The following is a 25,753-nucleotide window of genomic DNA, read 5'->3' on the forward strand; positions in this document are numbered from 1 at the left end:
TTTTGGAATTAAATATGCAAGTTAATTTAAATTTTGTATCAGTTTCACAATGTGTTGCACGGTTCTTTTTCTTTAATTCCTTTCTTTATAAAGACTGGTCTTTCATTGAATTCTCTTATCCTAGCATGAGGACAACTCTAGTTTGCTAAAGTTAGTTTACAAGTGCGTGTTGTGAGTGATAGGTTGTTGAATGGCCTAGTGCCTCCGTAGGCACTTGCATTCTCAACTTATCACGGAAGAGATCATTGACCAATTTGTCCGTATTTTCATTTTATGTCTTTTTTAGACCGTGAATGTGCACTGCATTTCTGCGAAGGTATTGTTCTTGTTCATCGAAATTTTCTATCGTTTCTCGTTCGAGTAATTCGATACGCGAATTAAAGCCCTCTTTAATTGCGGTAAATTGATTGCCTATTATGAGTTTTATAAGGTCTCAATGGACCACTAGACAAGACAAGGTACGAATTTAAGGATTCTGATACATGTTCCTTAACCAGAATTACACGTAAAACACGGTCCTTGCATCGTAAAGTACCGAAATCATTTTGTACCTAATATATTAACGTTTTTACTTTGCATATTGGTTAAGGAAAATTTGAATTGTCCGATCACACGAAACTCGATACTCTATACTTGAGTCCAATTGCGCACTACAACGGTTTCGACAAGCTTCTCAATCCAGCACTGTTCATTTCCCACCCTGTGTTGTTCAAACTATAAACAACTTGCTAAAGCTGAGCCAAAGCGTCAAGATTGAGGTTGCAAGATTGTCACATCGCAGAGAGTGTCATGGTAATGATTCGTGCGCGATTTGACTCACGTAGACCATTGAGTTTTCATGAGCGGGAGGTTTGAATTCACGAGTCAAGAAACATTAAATATACTGGTTAGGAGTTATTTCAGTGATTTTTGTTGCGCAAATCGTGTTCTACGTGACATTTTGGTTGAGAGACATGTATCAGAATGCTTAATTTCGTACCTCGTCTAGTGGTCCACTACATTTTTTTTACAATTTTTATTATAGATTCGGCAAATTTATTAATTACCGCATTTTCTGAGAGACACTTCATATCGGCTTCCTCGAGTTTAGAGGCCGTCCACAAATTACGTAATACACTTGGGGGGGGGGTCAGAGGTGCCTACGGGGGGAGGGTCAAGCGTTGCCTTACGTAAGCCGCACTTGTTTGTCAAAATTTTTATTTTCTTAGATTTTACTTCTTTCATATTTCGTTAATTTAAAGACTGACTAGTCCAAATTTAGTTTTTTTATTTTAGAAGCGTAATGTTTTTTTGTTAAAATGTAATATTTTATACTAAAGGCGTTTTATCGTATCCGCAAGATTTCTTGGGTTCGCCAAACACTTAAAGCACAATTCGACGTTTCCCGCACAAAAGAGCGTAACCACATTTCAATGTTGCCAAATTTACCCCACAAATTGCATTTTTACTCGGAGAATTTTAGACCATTTTAGTTGAAAATTTCACTGATTTTTCTTCTCATCTTATGTGAAAATCAGAACAATTTTGGACAAAAATTGCGCTTCTGGTTTTGTGTAAAAACATTAAATTGTTTGAGTCAATTTGGCAATCTTGGAATAGAGTCACTCTTCATCGTGCGGGGAACGTCGAATTGTGGAACTTCACTCGTCGATTCTGATGGTATTATTTTGTCGCCTTCAAGTATTTTCAATTATACCTCCTCAATCAGCATGACTTCGATTACTTTACACAGTGACCCAAATTATCGGGAGAAAAAAAGGAGAGAAAAACAACCTGATTAGTTTCCTCTTGCATGCCATTACGCTGTGCAGCAACTTTTCGGAAGTGGCAGAAAAAACCAGAAATTTAATCGGAATATGTCCAAACAGTTCCGAATGCAATAACGACTTCAGGCGGTTCGCGTGTTGACCTGGTCAAGAGCGAGACTCACAAATTTGTGCGCCTCGCGATCATGCAACTTCGTGCTTTTTTTTAATAATTAATTCAACAAAATTTTAATTAAAATACATTTTAGTCATTTTAAATAGAAAAAGTGTGCCCAACTCTTGGACTTTTTAGTGAATAACAGGTAAGTTATTTTTCGTTTTCTTTGGATTTTTCTTTGTTTGTTTTGCCCCTTCCCCCTTCTCTACGCTTAATTTATCGTTGTTGTTGGGAGACGGGTATTACTAAGTATTCAATTTTCTTATGCCATATCCAAAGAAGTGATCTGTCATCGATTGTTGGCGCGTATACGTAGTATACCGCCTTTGCGATCGTTTCGAACCCTGCTCGATACAATAACCGAGTCCCTTAGTTCCTTACCGAAAAGTGACTACCGCGAACTTCTGAGATTTTCCAAAGCGTGTAAAAAGTTTATTTATCCGTCAATAATTATGATTTAAAGTTGTTTCTCATTCTGGGGCTCGCTAGTTTATGTGCAGTGAATACCAAGAGTCTACGTTACTTGGTTTTTTTAAAAAAAGCCTAAGAGTAGGGCGCGCTGATTTAAAATATGCATATATAAGCGGAAGCAAGCGAACTGATTCGAGGATGGCTGACCAGGCCGACACTCTAGGAATGAGAATTTTACTCTTCCGTTTCGTTCATAACGTTGCTTTGACAGATCTCCACACCACTGTTAGGCTTTTCAAAAGTTGGTACTCCTTGCTCTGATAGCCGGGGCCAGTAGGATAGTGGTAAGTGCAATCTGTGATGAGCCTCGAGACTCATTAGACCATTTGCTAAACGTGGCTCATACAGGAGTCCACTCAGCCCTCTCGTCCCCACGCTCCTGATCACTGCGTCGGCGTCACGAAGAACAATGGGCCTTGGGCCGTCTTGGGTCCCAACGCGGCCGATACCCGTACCCCAATTACTCACGCTTCATTAACCATTTCACCGTCACGCTAGGATTCATCCAATTTTCAAAAAAAATTGTTTCGCGTGTATTTAGCAATGTTTTCCTTACTCTCCGTTAAAACACAAATAAAAAGAGACCTCATTCATAAAAATCGGCCGAATAGAAGAGAAGTTACGTTACAGTAATCGAAATCCGAAGAAATCAACAAAACCTCGACTTCTCGATACGAAAAATAAAATGAAGGGGGAAAAAAGGAAGTATAAATTACAATGAAATATAATTGACCTCAGAATTTGACAAGCAATTCAATTATATACCTAACGCTGAAAAAACTGGGAGAAATTACAAAAAATTCGCCTCTTGCAAGGGGCTTCTTTGTAAGAATTTTGACCTGAAGACAACGGTCGAATAACAGCAGTACTCCATACAATACACGGTGTGCCTGGACGAGTTAAACATTTTTTATACGTCCAAATCGAAAAATCTTTATATTTTTAACTACAATGTCTCTTCAATCGTTTAAGCCAAAAAAAAAAAAAAAAAAATTCCGTCGAGATTCTGGAACGCAAAGGCGCTTTAAAAGTATTCTGGGGCTATAATAGCTAGATCACCGGTAGTAAATCCCGTTATGTTATTAAAAAGAAATTGACTCCATAGTAGTTTAATTCCTTAGTTTCTTGGATACGATTATTTTAAGCACTTAAACATTTATACCACCAATTTTAGCCATGGGGTGATTTCCTGAGAGCCGATAATATCACGAATTTCTCATAGAACCCTTCAACAGTGGCTTGCTTTTTTGGCAGCCGATTCGGCCATCGAACCGGAGTTTAAATGGAAGCTGATAATAACCCAAAGCTCTGAGAAAAATTTTGAGATGAGTATAAGAACGGTTTGTTGTAAGTAACGAGGAGAGGCGGGCGATCTAATTTTTACAGTTTTTCTGTTGAATTAATGTTGCCGCGGGCTTCTGACTGTGTCCACACATAGTTTCTGTTCAGCATATCGATACATAAGTATTTACACACGTAGAATCTAATTTTCACGTCGGGGAGTCGACATATTTTGATTTTTTCGATTTTATAGGGAAAATTGATGGTTTTTCGGGATTGAAATTATAATTGTTTCATGAAAAATAAATGCACCCAAAATGACTATAGCGTATTGATCTTTACACATTTGCACTCACGAAATTGGTTGGTAAATTCAACGAGTGGGTGCATCGACCTGCTATATCAAGTTTCTGCAATTTTTTACGGCAAATCGGTAGATTTTCGGGATGTAGATTGCTTACTTTCAATTCATGAATGAATAAAGCAACGACATGGTTGAATTTCTTCGCATGGAAAGACGTTTAAAATAACAAAATCAAGACGTATTTAATGCAATTGCATTTATATCGAGTCAATTTCTTTTCAATAATATAACGGGATTTTTACTACCGGTGATTTGGGTATTTTAGCCCCAAAATACCTTTAAATCGACTTTATCTTCTAGGAGTTCGACAGAATTTTTCTTTTCTTCGCTTAAATTATTCCGTAGCACTTTTCTTCAAGAATCTGATAAGATTTTGCTTGAGGCAGATCAAAAAACTTAAATTCGATCGAATAGCTTTCTACTTTCACAATACACGGTCTCGTCAAGGTGCGTCTTTGACCTCGCAGTCTTGTTGTGCTGTTTGCCTATTTTGAAATCTCTGTAAATGAAAACTAAAGGGGTTGATGTGTGCGAGTTAATGACGCGCCTTATCAACACATTGTGTTGGAGTTCACTGCTTGTTTTTTTCTTCTTCTTCTTTCAATTAAAATATACAACGCAATAAATTCGTTAAGTCCTTTGATGTTTAACACAGTAGAAGTTCAGAAAAATCAAAGGCTATGGAGGGGGTAAAAAAATAAAATGAGAGAATTTTACCACAGAGAGAGGTTCATCCTGCCTAATTTTTCAGAGAAGATACCGACAAATTCTTAACAATGATTCTTTGAAAGATTTTAGAATCGACGAACGACAAATCGCGATCTCCAGAAAAAGAGGATTGAAGTTTACAGGCGTTGTTGCCAGCTTGGAAATAATTAATTCCAGATGCTTGTGAAATGATTGATACTGAAGATGATGGCTAAGAACTTTTACCTGGTGATTTTAATAGTATTATAAATACTTCAGCATCAAAAATTGTAAATCTGCAGAAAAAATTTTGCATCAACGTTCTTGCTGTACTGAAAAATTTAAATTTCTACCTTAAGGACCTTTTGGTGTAACTCCATGACAATTTGTCAGCATAAAATTTCATACTGGCAAATTTTAATCAGATGCTATCATTCGGATTGTGATCGTTTGTTTCTTTTGAGCTTGTGACAATGCATAGAAATTTGATAATTTTTATTGAACATGATTCAGTTCACTCAAATTCTGAGGGAAAGTTTTAAATTGATTGACTCAAATAACGTGGGCCACGGAGTTGATGATACCCATGCGTCTTCCACCTTGGTTTCATTGATTATTGATGGATTGATATCCACATTTTAGATTGTGTTTAGAACACCTAAGGCACACCATGGATAGTTGGAAATGCCGTAAGGAATTACGTTCAACACTACGTTCCCTGGAGGTTGCAAACTCATTTAAGGTCAGACGTGGAAACTTGGTGCTCATGATAGTAAATATAGACGTAAATATTTTCGCTGGTCTATTTACTTTCCTAGAAAACCACCAAAACACAATTCATTGACCAAACAGACTGATTCGGGTGTCTTAAAAACTTATATGACATCAATTGGATTGTATTTAGCAAAAATGAACCAGCGCGATTACAGCGTTGTAAAAATAGTGCTTCTCCACAATTACCTATCTAAAGAATCTCCCTGAATAGCAAATACTTTTGGCTTCCCACCAAAAACTTGTTGATTTTAAAGGAAAATAACTGTGTAAAATTTCATATTGTACATAGGTATTTTCAAAAGAAAAAGAGAAGTCGCACGATTTTGAAAACACTGTGATTGCGCTGGTTTCTTTTGGCTATATTTTGCTAAATGCGATCCAATTGTTTTATCAATCGAAAAATACGACACAATAAGCATGGTACGTTGATGTAAAACCCAGTAAAAATTTGTTAAAATCAAACGCTTTTGCACATTTGTAAAATGAACACTTTCCACTATTAGAATTGATTCATTGACCTTCACTTATAGGTCACTGAATGTTAGGACGAGATGTTGGACGTGACATTTTGCCTGTTAATTACTTTATTGCTGACAATTATCACAAGATCTATTATTGAACGATCGAGAAACAGAAAGATACATGCGTTCATGAAGACAGTGTCTGGACCAATGACGATACCTTTTGTCGGGAGTGCTTATGTTCTAGCTGGAATCAATCGACTTAGTAAGTCCTTTTTTATTATAACGTTATTTTCGGTATCCAAAAGCGCAAATTTTCAAAAGCGGAAACCTTAAAACTGAGAAAATGCATGGCTCGAAAGCGTAAACGCGTGAAAGGAGACGGCGCACAATAGATCGAGGAAAGGCGAAGGTCGGACAAAATTTAAAAACTTTAAAAGCTCATAATTCCGCCAATACAAAATTTTGAGGTATTAATACTAGTTTCATTGCTTTCCTCGTGAAATTTTCTTTTAGGTGTACCCCTTAATATTTAAAATGTAACAATTTAAACATCACAATATGCAGTTTTAGTTAAAAAGTTCATGTCCGACCTCTCTGCTTGACTCTATCCACTGTGCGGCGTAAAAGGGAAGCGTTAGGATTTTTTTTTTTTTTAATTTTGCACTTAAATATTTCAAGTATTTTTCTCAAAGAGGGAAAATCAAAACAAAGAACGACTCATTACAGGAGGTGCAAGAAAATTCTCTAATATATCTAGATAAGTTGCGATTCTACGACCGGTAACGTTGTAAAACGTTAAAACAATCAATGCATTTTTCGGAAAATTGACATTGCACAATGAAAGTCAGGGATAGTTTACTTCATCAACTGCATAGGCAACTCTGGAATTAAGTCAAAATTAAAGAGAAACAAGCAAAGCTCCCCTCAGTTAGAGGAACGCTCAACAAAATTGTATTAAGAGAGCTGGATGCAACTATTCGGGCTCGACGGATGCCCGTGTTGCATACGCACAGAAAAGAAGGCGCTTTGAGTCTCCGGGCACTCATCGCCTTATACCCACGGCCCGGTTCGTGGCGTGATGACGGGCTGTATACTTGCTGGCCAGGCGAAAGAAAAGCACCGTATGGGCCTCCAGAATTTGCCATATTTTCTTCATAAAGAAACTCAAATCCTGGGAAAATCATGAATATTTTTTTCAAAATTTTTGAAACAAATTTATTTAAAATTTAATGACTTTCCTCAAAAATAAATATTTTGAGTGTACTACGAGAATTCAAAATGTCAAAATGCCTCCAAATTTTCATCATCAGATGTCAGGAGATGATCAGCATTAGATGTGTTCTTTCTACATATAACGAGCCTTGAGAGATGGTTGAAATCTTATAAACGTCTCTCTTTTGCTACTTAAAATTCATCCGATTCTTATTTCAGTCACCTCTGTATTCGTATGAGCGTTTTGATTCCCAGATTTGTTCCGGGTGATTAGAAACTTGGACGTTGTGTATCCGGGATCTAAAGGATTTTGGATTTTTGGCGATCCATACTTGGTAACAAGTGACCCATCAGTTTTCAAGGTAAAATTAACCAATATTGAACTTTTTCAGGAAACTTAGCTTTTGATATGGCCTATCTCGTAAATTACTTTTAAATCTTCAAAAGCTTACGGAAACAGTTTGATAAGATTCTATCGCTCTGGTAACCCGATTGCAGTAACATTAATGTGTGTACGAATATAGCCACTTGCTAAGCTTGCTTCCTTCTTTCCGAGTATGTGAAAACTCAGAGCGTTAAATTTCAACTTATAATCATGATTTTGTCACACAAAAAAAAGTTCTTTGCAAGGACCGGACTTTCTTATGCACATGGTGTTGGTTCAGCGCTGATTAGTATAATAGTACAGTAAAATCTTGTTAAGTTGAACTCCGGTTATGACGAAATGCCGATTACGTTGAATTTTTTGTCGTTCCCTACATAATTAGACTTAGCGAGCTTTTACTTTATTGATATCCGTCATAATTGGTAGAAGGGAATCATAGCGTCTCTCTATAAATCGTAATTATAAAGTACCTAAAGTAAATGTTAAAATGCACGGTTTCGTAACCATGTCAAACAAATTTTTCAGTTAAAAAGTAAATTTAAGTATTCCAAGAGAAAATCAGTATAACATGGCACACTGACACGCTTGCACATTCATATTATCATTCTGTGGTTGGATCTGAATTTTTCAAAATTTGCTCCGTATTTCTCCGGCACTCCCGATAATGAAATATTACTGCTGGCCATTTTACGGATAAAAATGACATTTTGTTTTTAAAAACCAAGGAGTATGTATTTCGCACATCTTTTTTTACATTCTTCGTGAATTAATGGAAATTTTATTAGTTTGATCATGATGTTTTCAGGCAGTTTTGGGAAGCTCGCAGAATATCAACAAAACGCGGGATTACGAATATTTTCAGAAGCATTGCCATGGGATATTCACAACGAATGGTAAGAACAGAAAATCTACCAAAACAAACTATACACTTGATTGCTAGGCAGTGACGCACATTGGATCGAGTCAATAGGAAAGGTCGGACATGAAATTTTTGACTGAAACTGCAAAATTTTGATGTTTAATTCATCACATTTTAAATTTCAAGGTATGTCTCTAGAAGACAATTTCACGAGGAAACCAGCGGAACCACTTTTAGAACCTCAAAGTTTCGTATAAACGGAGTTATGAGCGTTTAAAGTTTCCAAATTTTGTCCCAACTTTTTCTATTGACTCGATCTAATGTGCGACGGCGGGTGCAAACAGTACATTGCTCGTTTGTGGTGTTTTAGAATCTCCACTTCTAATTTATGTTTTAGAGAGGACTCTTGGGTGAATTTCCTGAAATTTTCCGTTTACAGTGATGTACAATCATAAAGAACATTCGGTAAAAGTTTCGATGCATCACATACATTTGCTTTAATCATGATGGATGAAACTTTAGCGGAGATATTGAGACACCAAAATCAAGAAATGCCCTCTTTGCACCCAGCGATTCGACTAAGAGTTATGTTTTTGAATTTGAATCTTGTCAGTTGTCTTTGATTCGTTTTGAGAGTTGTGAATGTTATGTTTTAGGAGCCGCATGGCGTAACATGAGGAAAACAATCAATCCCGCCTTTCGAACCAAAGTACTTGAGTCTTTTGGAGAAAACTTCAAATTCCATACTGAAAATTTCCTTGAAATTCTACGGAAATATTCCAGCAGTGAGGATAATTTCGACTTGTTTACGACAGTTCATTCCTGCACCATCGATTTAATTTGCGGTGAGCCTACTCCTACTAGCTAATAAACAACACGTCAGAATAATATTCTGAGCATTTTCGAAACTAGCCTTCATTTACTTGTATGATCAGAGTTACTGCAGTGATACATGTCGAATTAAGTGGAAACTATTTTTATCTATTGTTACTAGCCAGGAACTACCAAACCTTTGGAAGTTTTCTTAATATTAATCGTGTTTTGTGCCAAATTGTAGTGAGGAAACGTCTTTTCGATGTCTAGTCCTTGGTTTTTCTTGTGTTTTATTTTTCAGCTTTGGTGCACCTGGAGGCACCCGAAGTTACACCTCCTTTTTTCGTCTCTTGTCCAGAGACACGCGTCTCAGCGCAGGAAATGCCAAAGTGCCTTCAATTTTTTGCATAGGCAACACGCACATCTTTTGAGCAGGAAGAGTTGCATAATGGCAAGGTGTCAACAGACCGTTGCGTCTTGTCTAACGCTCAAGATATCAAACCATAGCATATTGGCATATTGGCATATTGGCATATTGGCATATTTTGGTTTTAGGCATATTGTTTTAACCATTATCCAAGCCCTCCGCCAAAAAAGAAATCATATTTTTTACTTTCTCGCTCCCCTAGTTTTTTTTGCCGCAACCTTGAAATGGAATATGATTTTTTACCAAAACCTGGGTTTTTTCTGTAGAAAAGAATTTCAGTTTCCACCCTTGTATACATTTTTCCTGACCCCTTACAGTCACATTGGGGGCGAAGGAAGATCTTACTCATTTAATTGTTCGACTCTTTATTTTCCAGAGAACATGCTAGGATACTGTTTGGATGTTCAAAAGAAAGGACTCATCCACTATTCGACGAATTTACAAAGGTAAGTATTAATTGTCAGTTTGAGTTGTTGCTGCTCATTGTATTACCAATATGTAACCAATGTCAAGTTATATTCGTGCCGTAAATTTTGATGTTTAAAGGGCCGTTCAATTAGCTTTCCAATTCTATTCAAGGTAAAATTCATCAAAAAGGACCGAACCAACACTTACGAGGAAAAAATTAATTACGGGTACTCACGCACTCACTTAATTGTATATAGCTTCTTGTTATTGGTTCAAATTCTAAAAAATAAAAAAAAATAAAATCAGCTCGTAGAAATTGCAGTCAAAATGTAATTTTTCATATATTTAATTGAAAGTTTCAGTAGAATTATTGAATAGAGTTGTGCGGTCATTTTACAAAATTAATGTCTAATAACATATAAATTGCGGCATTGTGCTGGGTGTACCGACTATACCAAGGAAAAGATGGAGATGGGGGAGGGGGGTCAATATATGTGCGTGATCGATATAATTGCTTTGATTTCATGATTTTCGATCAGTTAGACTTCTTAAAAGGACATCAATAATCTTTTCATTTATTTGTACCTAGGTCTACCGAAATGATTTTTGAGAGATCATTTAGTTTTCCCTTATGGTCAAGGCTCATTTATGTTGCTCTAGGCAAGATGGAGGAATTAGATGCGGCGGTAAAACCAATGCAAGATATTTGTCGAAAGGTACAATCATCAAGAAATTTCCTTACGTATTCAGTCCATGATTTTTTTTTTTTTTTTTTTTTTTTTTTTTTTTTTTTATGAGGACAAGAAATATCTTTGCAATTCTATCTTTCTATCTTTGTATCTTGACAGAAATATTTTGCACTGCCTGCATGCATTTCACAATAATGCTTTAAAGTTTTTTTCAAACGCTGTAAAAAAGTCAGGGCACTCCTTTTTACTATTTTTGAATCTCTGCAGCCGCTTTAATAGAGCCTTTAGTTGGCTAAAAATGTACGGTTAAGTTTTTTTTTTTTTTTGCACCATCGTTGAGTTTTTTTTGTCGTTACAGTTATTTACGATTACTAATTTAATGGCTTTAATAATTTTATTTTCTTGCTGGCAAATGAATACACGGTTTTTAAAAGAAGTCAGTCTCTTTAAAATTCTCTCAGGTGGCCCATGCATCTCTACCTTAATAATTCTCTTCGGTTTTTTTTAAATTTGCGAGTCGTTTTGAATAGCCATCAAGCAGGAACTTCACAACCTTTGTTACTCCTGATAAGTTAAAAAGCACATTTTGTATAGTAAAAGAAGAATGAGAAATCCGGAGAACATAGAAGTGCAACTAATTCAATTCTCTTTTTTTCACCTTTTATTCTAATCGTGATATCCCCGAATCATTTGTTTGGAAAGAGAGACTTTTTCATAAATTTTCTAAATCGGTTTTAAATTTATTTCAGATTGTTAATGAGCGCTTGAAACAGAAATTGGATTCACAGAGTGAAAACGCGGACAAGACAGGTAAAACACGGGACTTTATGTATTATGTGTACTAAAACATCTTTAATTTTTTTTTTTTTTCGTGTTGACTCTTTTATTTATTAAATACTCTTAGTAAGATTGAGTTTTTGCTGTGAATGACTAGCATTGATGATTACGCTTCCATTCGGGGTTCCTGAATTCTAAAAAAATGTGGTAAATATATAGGTAGAGATTAATAATCCGAGAAGGCAGATGGCATGGTTCCCTGGGAAAAAGTTAAACTTGTGTGCAAATTGCGCACATTCTTGATGTGGGAAAGCACTTTGAAGGAAAGAAACTGAAAGTCGAAGCGCCCTCATCTATTTTGGTATGCAACGCGGGTATCCAATAAGCACAAAAAGTGGTATCCAGCGTTAAGGCTGCAGTTTGGCGTGGTGCAGCGCGCATACATCAACCGAATTTCGATAGCTTCATTCTGCGGAGAATGGACTAAAACCCTTTTTAATATTCGCTGGAATATTTTTGCCAGATCCTCTTCATTTATACGTTTTCAGCGGGTCTACTATATGAACTTTTGCTAGCACATAACGAAAAATTTCTTTTCATGGAGAAAGACTCAAAAATCAATGTACACGCATTAGGAATGCCTTAAAGTGACCCCTATTTCCGCTATCTGCGTCAGATTTTAGGATCCTTCGGAGTGAATATCTGCAGTTTCAAAATATATATTTGCCGTGGTTTGCTTCTTGAAGCAGGAGGCTCAAACTTGCGTCTTAGGTTGCGTAGAAAGTGAAATTAGGAGTGAGTTCCATACGTTTTTGATACACTTATTGCGATTTCAAAGTCATTTTCCCCAACGGATATTATCTTTCTAACAAAGGTTTATGACGTACCCATTAGTTGCAGAAAATTCTGATTTTTCGACTTATTGTCACCTTCTGGTCAAATTATATCATAAGCACCATACAACGTTTCGAAATTTCCACGCCATTTTTTTTTTCACAGAAAAATTGTTCAACGAAGCTGTCCCAAAATTGCACTTAAAATTCAGTAAAACTTTCGAAGAGATTCAACCAACAATCTCTCTGTAAAAAAATAAAATGGCGGCGGAAATTTTGAAACATTGCATGGCACTTGTGATACTTTGTCAAGGAGGAGACGATATTAGTAGGTAGGTAGGTATCAATGACGTATTTTATTAAAACTTAGTAATGGATTTCAATGCTTATTTTCGTTCTTATTTACAGAGAGTGTTAGGAATTTCATGGAAATCATGTTAGAGAATATTCAGTCTGGGGCTGTCACTCAGGATCAAGCGGTTGAGGAGGCTATTGAAATCTTTTTGTCCGTAAGTAGTTAAAAACTGACAGTCTTACATTAAAGCATTCGAATTATCTCAAACAACTCATTTTCAAAGCGATTATAAATTCTTGTAGACAACGGTGTGGCAAAGTTAAGTGATACATGCTGTGAACTACGAATCCCTAAGATTCACATTTGGTCTACATTTTGCAATTAGAATCTACAGTTTGTGGCTCAAATTAGAAACAGCGTATGTACCCTTAGTTTCTCCAGGTACATAAGTGTTTTTTTAACAGAGGAGTCAAAAATTGTAGTTCCCAGTACAGCAAAATGTGGTCCCTTTGAACAATATTTTCTTTGTTTCTAGGGTTCTACGACAACCGCTGGAATTATGTCGTGGGTGTTCCAGACGTTAGCGATGTGGCCAGAGATTCAGCGTAGAGTGCATCAAGAAATCGTAGAAAACTGCAACGGTGATGAAGTCACTACAAACGATCTCTCGAAACTGGTCTATTTAGAAATGGTCATTAAAGAAACTCTTCGACATTACACAGTTCCATTCATAGCGCGGCATATAGACGAGGACCTCAAAGTTGATGGTAATCATAATCAATGTCTTTTCAAATTTTTCGGAAATTTTTCTTTTTGGGTGATATGCATCATGCCCAGAAACTGCGTCTCCAGGCGAGAAGTATTTTTCTGGACATAGGTAGTAATATATCAGTGGCGATTTTTAATGTTGGCAACATTGTTTTTCCTGCATTTAAATTCATTGAAAATATCGATTTTAAGCGATGCAAGCTGCCTCACCAAGAATCGATTGTCTTACATGCATTTGAATAGAGGGAAGACACTGTCGCCAAGTTTTAAGAATCGCCACTATTTCGATCTAAATGTATGATCAATTCTCAGGCTCTCAGGAGAGCAATCGAATTTTTGGGTTGACATATCATGTATCGTCTAAGGATACATTGTAATTCATATATTTCAGCATGCATGTCACAACTGTTACCACTAAGATCATTCCTAGTTAAAATGGACCGCGTTTAGCAAAAAGGAGCCATTCCATATCAGTTATTGCCAAATTTAACTGGGAAGTTTAATTTTTCGCAAGAGAACGTTCATGGGCATCCCTTTGCAAATTTTAATGAATTTGCTTCGTGCAGAAAATTCACTGAAATTTTGCACGAAAATCCGCAGAACCATTTTCACGTAAAACAGTATGTTTCTTAATAAAATTAGGCAATATCCTTTCTGCTTAATGCGGTCCAAATATCATATTGAATCTGGTATTGGGAGAAATCGCATCATCATTTCAGTAGTGCCTCATATGTTCATTCATAATTTACTTTTTACTCTGCACCTTTCAAAGGCAGTTCAGTCATAATCCGTCTTAATTTGTTCGAACTTTTAAATAGACTTTTTACAATCGTCAAGATTACATTCATTGTCATTTTAAGTAATTCTGTGTTGACATAATCTCTACAAGTCTACGTTGCACACGTGAAGTTGTTCGTCAAATCAAAACTATGCGCTTTATTCCGAGTTAGTGGTATTGAAATTCATCAGTGTAGTTTATTATATAGGTATTTTAATCACTAGTCGAATATATGTGGCGTATTTTTTTTATTTATTCCATCAATTATTTCTCACTAAAATGCTTGGAAAAGTACCGTTGGATATTCTCTCCAGTACAAATCCTTTGCTCCTGTATACATCGTCACCTTCCGGCCAAAGTATCACAATCGCACCATGCGACGCCTCAAAATTTCTGCCGTCATTTTACTTTTTACAGAGAAATTGTTGGTTGAATCTGTTTGAAACTTTCACTGAATTTGATCGTCAGGACAAAGGAAATTTGGTGAAATTTTCTAGGCGGATCCAGCAAATTTGCAGCATCATTGTTTCTCTTCCAATAATTGTACCTATGGAAATGTATTGATTCTCGGAGGGGCCAGGTGTGCCGACAAGAAGTGAATTATTTAACATAGGTTTAAAGGGGGAAATCCGGTGTTACCAAATTGCTGGATCAGCCTATGTATTCTTTATTTATTTTACAGAAGAAACGACCATTCCGGCGGGGATGAACGTTTTGTTGGTGACCTTTTCCATGCACCATGATCCAAATTATTGGGAAAGACCTGGGGATTTCTATCCAGAACATTTTTCGGCTAAGAATGAATCAGCGAGACAAAAAGGCGTTTTCCTACCTTTGTCCGGTGGCCCAAGAATCTGTGCTGGTAAGTATGAAAATATTTCATGGCCCTATATACCCAAGTAGCATTTTTCAACGGAAAAATCGCGATTTTTCTTCGATTTTATCGGCGATAAAATCGCTAGGATCATCAACATCTGAGCGTTTATCCTCGATATTTTCGCGATTTTATTGCGATTTTATCGAGATAAGATCGAGCATAATCGCTCAGATGTCGATGATCCATGCGCGATAAAATCGCCAAAAAAATGGTATTTGCGCTGTCAGCCGATTTCCGTCAGGTTCACCTGTCAGGTCCTTTGACGAAGACGAGCGCAAAATCCCCAGAGCCTCCGCAGAGACTCGAGCTCGAGTCGCAGCGGTGGTAAGCTAGCACATTGCCACTAGGCTATGGCCACTATATAGCTTAAGAGTGCGAATTGAAGCCTCTTGGATGGATCGACGCTTCGCAACCTTACAACTTTTGTCATTGCGTAGACTGACACCGAGTTTTCATTGGAATTTTTTTTTATTTCCCCTACTCTGTATTTTATTTCATACTTTGAAGTAAGGTTGGTAAAATAAGGTTCCGATTGGACCGAGGTCCGATTAAATCGCAATTTATCGCGATCACTGCTACTTGAGTACATCTTGCTGACAAAAAAGTAAATCATTATGAACTAAACCCACCATGTTCAATAAGGCTGAAACGCTTTTGTTTGTCAGACTGAACTACGATAGACGTTTTGGCTCGTATAATAGACATGTTATTCGGCTCAAGGCTCAACTCGCTCGCTCAGTTTGACAAACTTAATGTTTGGCCTATTTGTTTACATTCGATGCTACTTTTACCTATGCATTTTAATTTGATCGATTAGACCACAATTATGCAAGAGAAAACAACCAATTGTGCCTCATTTTAAAAGCAACAAAATTATTGTTTTGTAGCCTCGTCCTGGCGTTAATTTAATATTTAAAGCTGATCATTTAGCAAACTCCTGGATCATAGCTATCACAGTGGAGTGATTATTGCTACCAAAACTATAAAGATACTCACCAAAGAGTCCACTTAGGACCAAAATTTTGTGAAACCAATTATAACAATCACCCTTAGAGGTCTTGAAGCAAAAAAAAATGCGACAAACATGTACCCAAAAACGGTTTGCAGAGGGCGAGTCCATGGAACCTGTGGACTTAAAATCGCGAAAAATCAAAATTTTAGCTGATCCTGATTTCGAGATACCGTAATTTGAAATTATCATTGTAAATGCAAGCTTTTTACTGATTTTGATCAGCTTCTTTATTTATTTGTCCATTGAATCGGTGTTGATCGGTTCTCGTTTTTATTTTCCGTTCGATTCATGCAGATCGAATACATACCCTCTCGTTACATGTAGACATCTCATACTTTTTTTTAACTGAACAATTCGCCTTCTGCTGCGTCTGCAGCAATTGTTGTAACGCATATGTTCTGCGTGCTGATTTCAGCCCATTACATGCTCGACTCTCTGAAGGCGTTTTGTATGCGCAAGTAGCGCTGTCTGTCGAAGAAAGAACGAAGTAGGGATTGAGCGATTCGTTCAATCTGATTTATATAGTTCTCCGACAGGGTGCTCTACTTTTGCACATAAAACGCCCTCAAAGAGTCAAGTATGTAATGAACTGAGATCAGCACGCACAACACAATCGTGACCATTGCGGCGGACGCACCTGCAGGCGAATTGAATACAGCCGTATAATACACGTTAAAACACAGTGTAGATCTTTAATTACTATTGTTACCAATAGAGTTGTATTTTATGGTCATTTTAAGGGGGATTCTTGAAAAACTTTTCAACGGAAACGAGAAAATAAACTAAGTTTAAATGCAAAGTAAAATATATCGCGTTACAAATTTTCAGTCTTGACGCGAAGTTTAGCCTAAAGATCTCACCAAGACTGAGGAAGCGCCAACAGAAGCAAAAGAAAATTGCGACGAAAAAGTACCCTAGAACGGTTTGCAGGGGCCGAATCTATGGTGCGTGTAGGGTTCTCGGTGCTTCGAAAATTTACTCCGGACACTTCCACAACTTTTTTCCGACCGATATCCCAAAACGTCAATTCCTTCTATGAATCCGAATTGTTCTAATACATGTCTTATTTTGACGTGGATTTTGAATAATTTAGAAGAATTATTGGTAAGACTTCACAATGCTTCACTTAATTCTGCAAGTCTTCGACGTGTTAATGAAATTCAGGGCCAAGGATCAACTAAGATCTAAAAGATCACCTGAATTACACGAAAATGAAATCTTTTGTGTTTGTATACTGAATTTGTAGCTCTCAGCTTTTTTTTAAAAGTGGGCTTCAAAGTTGATCGAATCCCGAGTAAAATTCTGCCAAGACTGAAAATTTGTAACGCGATATATTTTACTTTGCATTTAAACTTAGTTTATTTTCTCGTTTTCGTTGAAAAGTTTTTCAAGAATCCCCCATAAAATGACCATAAAATACAACTCTATTGGTAACAATAGTAATTAAAGATCTACACTGTGTTTTAACGTGTATTATACGGCTGTATTCAATTCGCCTGCAGGTGCGTCCGCCGCAATGGTCACGATTGTGTTGTGCGTGCTGATCTCAGTTCATTACATACTTGACTCTTTGAGGGCGTTTAATGTGCAAAAGTAGAGCACCCTGTCGGAGAACTATACAGGGTGATCCAAAAGTCCCTTCCACCCCCTCTAACTTTTTACCTAATTGAGGTAAAGATTTGAAACTTGGGGGATATTCCTAGGTCAAAGGGAGCTACTTTTTGGCCCCCCTAAAATTTTCAGGGGGGCCCCCTTGGGGGGCCAACGGCCCCAAACTTTTAATTTTCAAATAGGAAGACCCCCTTTGTGATAGCTCGTTCGAAAGAGCATAAAAAAAGAAAACTTTTCGCGCAAACCCGAAGTCAATATCTCAAACCGTTTCAAAATGGCGGCCGGTTAAAGTTCAAAATGGCCGAAAATTCAAACCGGTTATTTGTCGATGGATTTGCGCGAAAATCGGTATGTATGGGTATTTTGACACGAGAAAAACGAATTTGACGTTAGGTTTTCAAAAAAACCGAAATTTTTAAAATGGCCGCCGATTAAAGTTCAAAATGACAAAAAATTGATTTTTTTAGAAATCTAAGTTCAAATTTGTTTATCTTATGCCAAAATACTCTCAAATTCCAAGTTTTAGGCAAATCCATCAGCAAAAAACCGAGGTGACAATTTTCGGCCATTTTAAACTTTAACCGGCGGCCATTTTGGAAATTTCGGTTTTTTTGAAAATCTAACGTCAAATTCGTTTTTCTCGTGTCAAAATACCCCCACATACCGATTTTCGCGCAAATCCATCGACAAATAACCGGTTTGAATTTTCGGCCATTTTGAACTTTAACCGGCCGCCATTTTGAAACGGTTTGAGATATTGACTTCGGGTTTGCGCGAAAAGTTTTCTTTTCTTATGCTCTTTTGAACAAGCTATCACAAAGGGGGTCTTCCCATTTGAAAATTAAAAGTTGGGGGCCGTTGCCCCCCCAAGGGGGGCCCCCCTGAAAATTTTAGGGGGCCCAAAAAGTAGCTCCCTTTGACCTAGGAATATCCCCCAAGTTTCAAATCTTTACCTCAATTAGGTAAAAAGTTAGAGGGGGTGGAAGGGACTTTTGGATCACCCTGTATAAATCAGATTGAACGAATCGCTGAATCCCTACTTCGTTCTTTCTTCGACAGACAGCGCTACTTGCGCATACAAAACGCCTTCAGAGAGTCGAGCATGTAATGGGCTGAAATCAGCACGCAGAACATATGCGTTACAACAATTGCTGCAGACGCAGCAGAAGGCGAATTGTTCAGTTAAAAAAAAGTATGAGATGTCTACATGTAACGAGAGGGTATGTATTCGATCTGCATGAATCGAACGGAAAATAAAAACGAGAACCGATCAACACCGATTCAATGGACAAATAAATAAAGAAGCTGATCAAAATCAGTAAAAAGCTTGCATTTACAATGATAATTTCAAATTACGGTATCTCGAAATCAGGATCAGCTAAAATTTTGATTTTTCGCGATTTTAAGTCCACAGGTTCCATGGACTCGCCCTCTGCAAACCGTTTTTGGGTACATGTTTGTCGCATTTTTTTTTGCTTCGAGACCACTGTGCACCATATTTTACCTCCATATGCTTCTATTTTGATCTATGCTATCTTTTTTCTATTGACAACCATTTGCTTTTTTAGGAAACAAATACGCCATGATATCAATGAAGTACCTCATAGCAAATACTCTCCTTCATTGCGAGTTCCGTTCCGATCGGAAACCACCCGCAGATATCCGAGAAGATGACTTCCGTATTGTATTTGTCCTGTGTCCGACACACGGGTTCTCGGTCACAGTCACGGACAGGAATCTCAGAAAATGCAGTAAAACTGACAGTGTGATCCCAAGTCTACAGCAGAGCACCGTGAAACATCAGGAAGGTCACATCATCAGCGAATTTATAAGACTAATGGGACCTAAAGATAGGGTACTGCGATAGCTTGAGTCCCTCATATAGTGAATCCATGGCCAAATGTGGAATCGCGTATCCCCGTTTGCGACTTTGGAGACTTCCAAGCATGCTTTCTTTTTTTTTTAGGAAAACACACGCATCCAGCTAAGTGACATCATGACAGTACCAGCACCGCTTAGAGTTTCTAATGATTATTTATCAATAATTTATACAACATGTAATTTATTCATAAAATGGAAAGTTTTTAATAATAGTTTCGCTTTTTTATTTTAGATGTGAAAATTTGATTTAAAAAGGAGGGGTATCGACAAGGGCCTTTTTTGCCCCCCCCCCCCCCCCCCATAGAATGTGGAAATGTATGCGGGTTTTCCAAGTTCACTCACTGTATTTTACGGAAATAATCATGATTTGCTATCCATAGGCCACTGGATACGTGTTAAACGGTTGCCTGAACATTGGTCTGCAGGCGTATTTTAGCGAAAAATGCGTGTTTTTCTATCACTCCGAGGCTTTTTTGATACCGAGCACATTGTCTAACTGAGCTTTTGATATGTTATCAAGGAGGCTTAAGGACGCATTTTAACCCTGGTTTGGTTCTAGTTAGATGATGTGCTATAGGGGGCCAAAAAAGGCCCTTATAAATACCCGTCCTTTGATTTAAAAATTGTTTTCTTATAAAATTGAATTGGTAATTAGTATGATAATTGATATGGTAATTAGTATGGTAATTAGTATGGTAATTAGTATGGTAATTGATATACTAGTGTGATATTATGGATAATTATGGTGGGGAAGCCTTATGATCATGTGGCATAGTTCGATCGGAGCAGAAACGTCGAGGTCTTCAAGATCTTGAGTAACTTTCACCGCAATTTCAACGGCATATAAATCTATTAAGCGTGCTTCAATCCCACTTCAAGAACTTGCTCTTGTGGGTTTTCCGTGTTTGAGCGGACAGCGAATGTAATATTCAACGAGCCATTTAAGCGTGAAATTATCGTTTGAGCAACGTCAATAAAGGCCAATCCAGCATTCACACACAACTCGCCGGATCCTCCAAGCCCGAGATACCATCGGCTTCAGTTAAAGAACAAGACATTGTCTTTGCATTCATCGAATGCCAGGAAGAATCGAAAAAACCCTCGCCGTCTACTCCGGTGTATTTTTCGATCGTCTCGTGGAAAGGCTCGTAGCGGTAGCATACCATTTTCAAGCAAAGCAAAGTTTCTTGACCCTTGGACGTACGCCAAATAAATTTGAATACAAACAGTAGGCGAGAATTTGAGCCAGAAACCTGCCGCTCCACAGACGAGTGAGGACACTCCGTAATAATTAGAGAAAATATCAGATAGTTTTGAGGGTTCCATACGTTATTTCTAGGCAAGCTAGAAACGCGACTGAAAACTTCGCCAAAGAGGACAGAAAGCTCCTCCAAGTCATGTTCAAAGATCGTTAGATTCGCGTCACAAGGTCTCCTCCGGTCTTTTATTGTGTTGTTAGGAGTGTTTCCATAAGTTATGCAATAATTTGGTGTGTCGGCCAAATATCATAGTTCACGTTATCTTCTCGTAATGCGTGATTCGAAAATTTTGAGCTACTTTGAGGGTTTAATACAACATTTTGAGTTCCTAAATCAAATTCATGATGCTATGATAATCTTCCAGTAAAAACAGCATGTTTTTTGGTCGTTTGTCCGTGAAGTAGCTTTTGAAGCTCTCTACATTATTTACCTGAGAGGTAGGGATCATATTTGTTTGCAAATCGTGAATCAAATCAATAGGACCAAAATTCAACCCTAACTTTACGGTATGAAAGGACTGGTGATGTGAGCGTTCCATTGTAAAAATACATACCTTTGATAAAAATTGCACGGTTTCTTTATCGTCAAGAATATGACGCTGTATGCTGGGCCCAGTGCAAGATAGGAATGGAGTAATTGACATTATTAATTTAAGCCCGATATACTTTTGGAATTCCCTCCGTTTATTCTGGATTTTTTGCGGGATCATTTTTAAGAACCATGGGGCACAATAATAATAAGGTCGGAAGATTCAATGGGTAACAACAGCAAGACATAGAATATAACAGTGACCGGTGGACTAAAACGTTCGCAAAATTGGAGGTCATCCTGAGATCCACCAAAAGAAAACAGAGCTCTTTAGAATTTCTACTTACCATACGGCCGTGCTAAGGAAGAACGCCGTATGAGCCTTTAGACGTTGCCAGATTTCCGTTAATAAACACCAAATAGAAACTGTAAATATTTTTGTACAAATTTTTCGGACAGTTTTTCTCGCAATTTTATCGAAAATATCTAAACAATTCGAGAAAAAATATACATTATTTACCTCAAAAATACATGTTTTATCTTAGGAAATTTGGCAACTCTGGAATGTTCGTACGGCGTTCTTCCTTAGCATAGCAGAGTACGTCAGACTATCCACTTTTATGTCATCTGAAGAGTGGCAATAACGTCCAATTTTAATACCAAAACGTCAAACCCTTTTTCATGGTAAGTTTTTCTTGTCTATAACTTGAAAAATATTCATGTTTTTTTACCCTCACTTCATGTCTGGATTGTGAGCAACTTTTTTGTGAAATGGTATATATTTACGTCAAAAATAACAGATATCAAGTTTATGTCCTGTTTTGAACGTTTCGAAAAGCAATCGGAAATGTCTCCGACAATGAATCATTTAACACCTGTCCACTTTTATAGGTAATTTACACTTGAAACTGGAGGAAAATATTCGCTGTATTTCATTGTAAGTAAATTGTGTAAAGACGGAAAACCTTCAAATTTGAAAGTTTTCCCTGGATTTGGAATTTAACTTTTGTTTTCAATGTTGGTGTTTCCTCGTCACGATATAATGAAAGCTATGAGCATAGTTCTCAAACAGCCGCGAAAAGTTTATAATGATGGTGAAATTCCCAAAGCACGTATCTCGGTATAAGACCTTGCAAACTTTCTCTTTTGCATTTCAGGATAAAATTATGCGATGATGGAAGAGAGAAACATTTTATCATATAATATACGCAATTGTGTACGAGAGTCAATGGAAAAAACCGAGGACTTAAAACTTTCATCTTAGATGGTACTCCGCTCCCTGAAGAAAATCCTTGGCTTTGATTATAGCAAGGCAAAATAATGAACGGCATTGAAAATAAATTAGTTTTTCTTTATCTAGCCTCTTTTGTTTCAATTACTTTCAATTAATTGCCCGGCAGTAAGAATGTTTTTGTGAGTTAATGAGCAGTATGTGTCACAATTAATATTATGAAACGATATCTGTGCCTTGAAATAAAATACTCTATAGGAACCACCCATTTTAACCAATAGAATCGCTCCATACTTATTACGTCTTCAATGTCTATCGCTTTGTCTATCAATTTTAATTATCAGCGCGCAGGCCCCCGAAAAACAAGAAAATTCGAAGTATGGCGGCACAGATCGTGGCACCATATATCAGCTGAAAATGTTGAAATGTCATCATTTACCCAAAGTTCAGCGAGAATTTGAGCTTTGAAGATTTTTCACTACCACATAAAAACATCCGATAACTTTAATCGAAATTTTGCGCAAGTCGTAACCTATCAGCTCATTCGAAAAATTCTGGCACATTGCCACAGTGCGAAACGCACCATGCCTAACACTCAGTGGTTATTTAAATTGATTGACAAAGTGACAGACACGAAAGACGAAGGGAAAATGGAGTAATTCTTTCGGTTGAAATGGGTGGTTGTCATAGGCTAAGAGGAAAATGATGGAATAAATTACAGGATCTCTCATGGATTGCCGTTAGTTAGTCTATTACTTGCCTCCTTGGTCTATTGCAACCACCCGCTTCCATCAATAGGATCGCTCAATTTTTGCGTCGTCTTCTTTGTCCAAAACTTTGTCTATAATTTTCAATAATCAGCCCGCAGGTTGGGATAAAAATCAAGGAAACGCACCGCAAAGTAAAGCGCCAAATGCCTGATTACTCAGCACCTAGATTGTACGTACTGGCAGAAACGAGTATCTGTCAGTGCGTCTTCGTGCGCCTTCAATCCAGCGACAGGCAACTGTGCATGCATCATGTCACTTTGTTCTACGGCAAATTGTCCGGATTTTTGCTGCGACCTGACTTCGTCGTTTCTTTCACAAGAGATTGTAGCTCCTATTCAATGTTGCCAGAATTCCCTTCGAATATTCCATTTTTGCCAGGAGAATGTTGAGCACTTGGAACTTAAAGTTTTACTGATTTTTCATTTGATCATATGCAAAAACTGACCCATTTCGGACGAAAGTTGCACAAGTACGTGCTTGTAAAAAATTGAATTTTTTTTAGTCCATGTTGCAACCTCGGAATGGAGCTACGTTCCTTCGTTCGGGACACGACGGGTTGTGGGGTCACGCTTGCGCTTTAACACATATCAGTTAAATTAGCTTTAGTATAGCAGTTGCGAGGCGTGAACGATCGATTATCGATTTTTTCTCATTTGAAGCTATGGTAAAACATCGACTATTAACGTGTTTGTTGCGAACACCCTGCAATCGATCCTTTCCCATAGGTTTAAATGACAGATCAATCGATAAGTCGCAAAGTACGCCACGCCACTATAATATAGAGCTTTGCTCCGTGGCACATTGCTTGGACTTTTTCATTTGGCTTGTGTGTGGTGCCTTGCTCGAAAGTTTAACAAAGCTTTTAAGGTGGTGTTCACGACAGTTATAAATTCTTCAAAACCCCCCGAACGAAAAACGCTGAACTATGCGGCGCTGTGCACCAGCGCATGCGCTGTTTTATTAACAACGGATAGAATTACGGCTGGTGTAAACGGCCAGTTTGTGTCACAAACTTTGTGACAGTTTTCACCGAGAAGATTCACGACTTGAAATTTGAGTCTTTAGTCGGTTCAAAGAATGAGTATAAAGACGACCCTGAGACCCTTAACTTTTCGCAATTTATATGTACATTTAATGTCCTTTTTCCGTTTATTTCAGGACAAAAATATGCAATGATGGAGGAAAAAATCTTATTATCGAACTTAATACGCAACTTCACGATGGAATCAATGGACAAAACGGAGGACTTAAGACTTACGTTTGCCATGGTTCTTCGTTCTTTAAACGGAATCAATATAAAATTTAAATGTCGATAAATGATCAAATATAGATTATAATATACCTAACACATCTCTTTCCTGCCTCTGGATTTGTTTCCTCCCAACCTTGTGCAGATATACATACTGATTGCTAAAGTATAAAAATATGCATCTGTACTTGCATTCACTCATTACTGTTGCGTTAGGAATGAGTAGCTCCATAAAAACTTGTTTTTTTCTCTCTCTCTCTCATATTCGAGACGTACTACCTGCTAATGCAGTACTAATGCACCGATTCAAGCTTTTATACCTGCAAGCTTCCACATTCTTTGTTCTTCATTAACAGACACCGTTGACAAAAATGGGCAGGAATTTTGCGATGTCTGTACTAGATTCTCCGTCTTAGGTCATGGCATGGCTCTATTTTTTGGATAGTTTCTTTTTTTGTATTGGAATTCTTAAAATGTTTCTTTTTCATAAAGTTTTATGCAGGGTGGGCCAAAAGTAACTGAGAAAGGTCTAAAACTTTTGAAGAAATATAGATATGAAAAGTCGGGGGTTACCATTTCAAAATTTCGAGCCTAAAATCTATTGATTTGGAAGTATCCATTTAAGTTACCCCTTTTTAACAATTTTTTGCATTTAGCAAAATATTGACAATTTTCTTTCAAAATCTGAAAATTCTAGACATTTTCACTAAAATCGAGACCAAACAATCCAAATTGGCCTTACATGTAAATCGAGTGCACAGATTAACCTTTCATTAAGTATGTGTCTCAAAGTTGACGCAAAGGCTTTGAAGAATACGTAAAACGAGTAGATGATCCCGTAGAAATCTAAATTTCATGATCCTGCTTTCATTGTTATGAACAAGTTTTGTATACATTTATTTTTACAAAGTGTGAAAATTTTTGGTGTCTTATTAAATCTATAATAAATATGTTCACATCAAGACTGAAATGTCTTGAGCAAACTATTTTACCTAATATATAATAAAGAACCTAATTGAAAAAATGAAAAAAGACTCTAGACTCCGCCTATGCTTTAGTATGACGAAACTACTTATTATTTACCATTCACTCAGTCCAGTCCACCACATGCTTTTTCTAATGGATAT

General features: G+C 37.2%; 1 protein-coding gene across 5 annotated transcripts; it reads left to right on the plus strand.

Moving 5' to 3' along the window:
* LOC109036872 (cytochrome P450 4V2) lies at nt 1-24,718 on the plus strand. 5 transcript variants are annotated; one of them, XM_019051285.2, is made up of 12 exons: nt 1-316; nt 6,031-6,226; nt 7,432-7,538; nt 8,367-8,454; nt 9,077-9,265; nt 10,037-10,106; nt 10,658-10,784; nt 11,507-11,567; nt 12,776-12,876; nt 13,198-13,429; nt 14,891-15,070; nt 24,536-24,718. In XM_019051285.2, the coding sequence occupies exons 2-12, from the start codon at nt 6,052-6,054 to the stop codon at nt 24,691-24,693; spliced, it is 1,488 nt and encodes a 495-aa protein (XP_018906830.2). In that variant the 5' UTR covers nt 1-316; nt 6,031-6,051; the 3' UTR covers nt 24,694-24,718. The 5 variants fall into 5 exon arrangements, with proteins under 5 accessions (XP_018906830.2, XP_072160335.1, XP_018906828.2 ...); XM_072304234.1 differs by lacking the exon at nt 24,536-24,718 and adding an exon at nt 19,277-19,801 and having other exon boundaries at nt 6-398; XM_019051283.2 differs by lacking the exon at nt 24,536-24,718 and adding an exon at nt 19,277-19,801 and having other exon boundaries at nt 6-316.
* The last annotated feature ends 1,035 nt before the right edge of the window (nt 24,719-25,753 follow it).

Source organism: Bemisia tabaci, chromosome 9 (genome assembly GCF_918797505.1).
Source record: "Bemisia tabaci chromosome 9, PGI_BMITA_v3".
NCBI lineage: Eukaryota > Metazoa > Arthropoda > Insecta > Hemiptera > Aleyrodidae > Bemisia > Bemisia tabaci.

Excerpts from the sequence above, each read along its gene's own strand:
- LOC109036872 (XM_072304234.1), top strand. The coding sequence starts at position 6,052 with ATGTTGGACGTGACATTTTGCCTGTTAATTACTTTATTGCTGACAATT. Across the intron at positions 7,539-8,366 it reads GTGACCCATCAGTTTTCAAG|GCAGTTTTGGGAAGCTCGCA; the intron begins GTAAAATTAACC and ends TGATGTTTTCAG. Across the intron at positions 10,107-10,657 it reads TATTCGACGAATTTACAAAG|GTCTACCGAAATGATTTTTG; the intron begins GTAAGTATTAAT and ends ATTTGTACCTAG.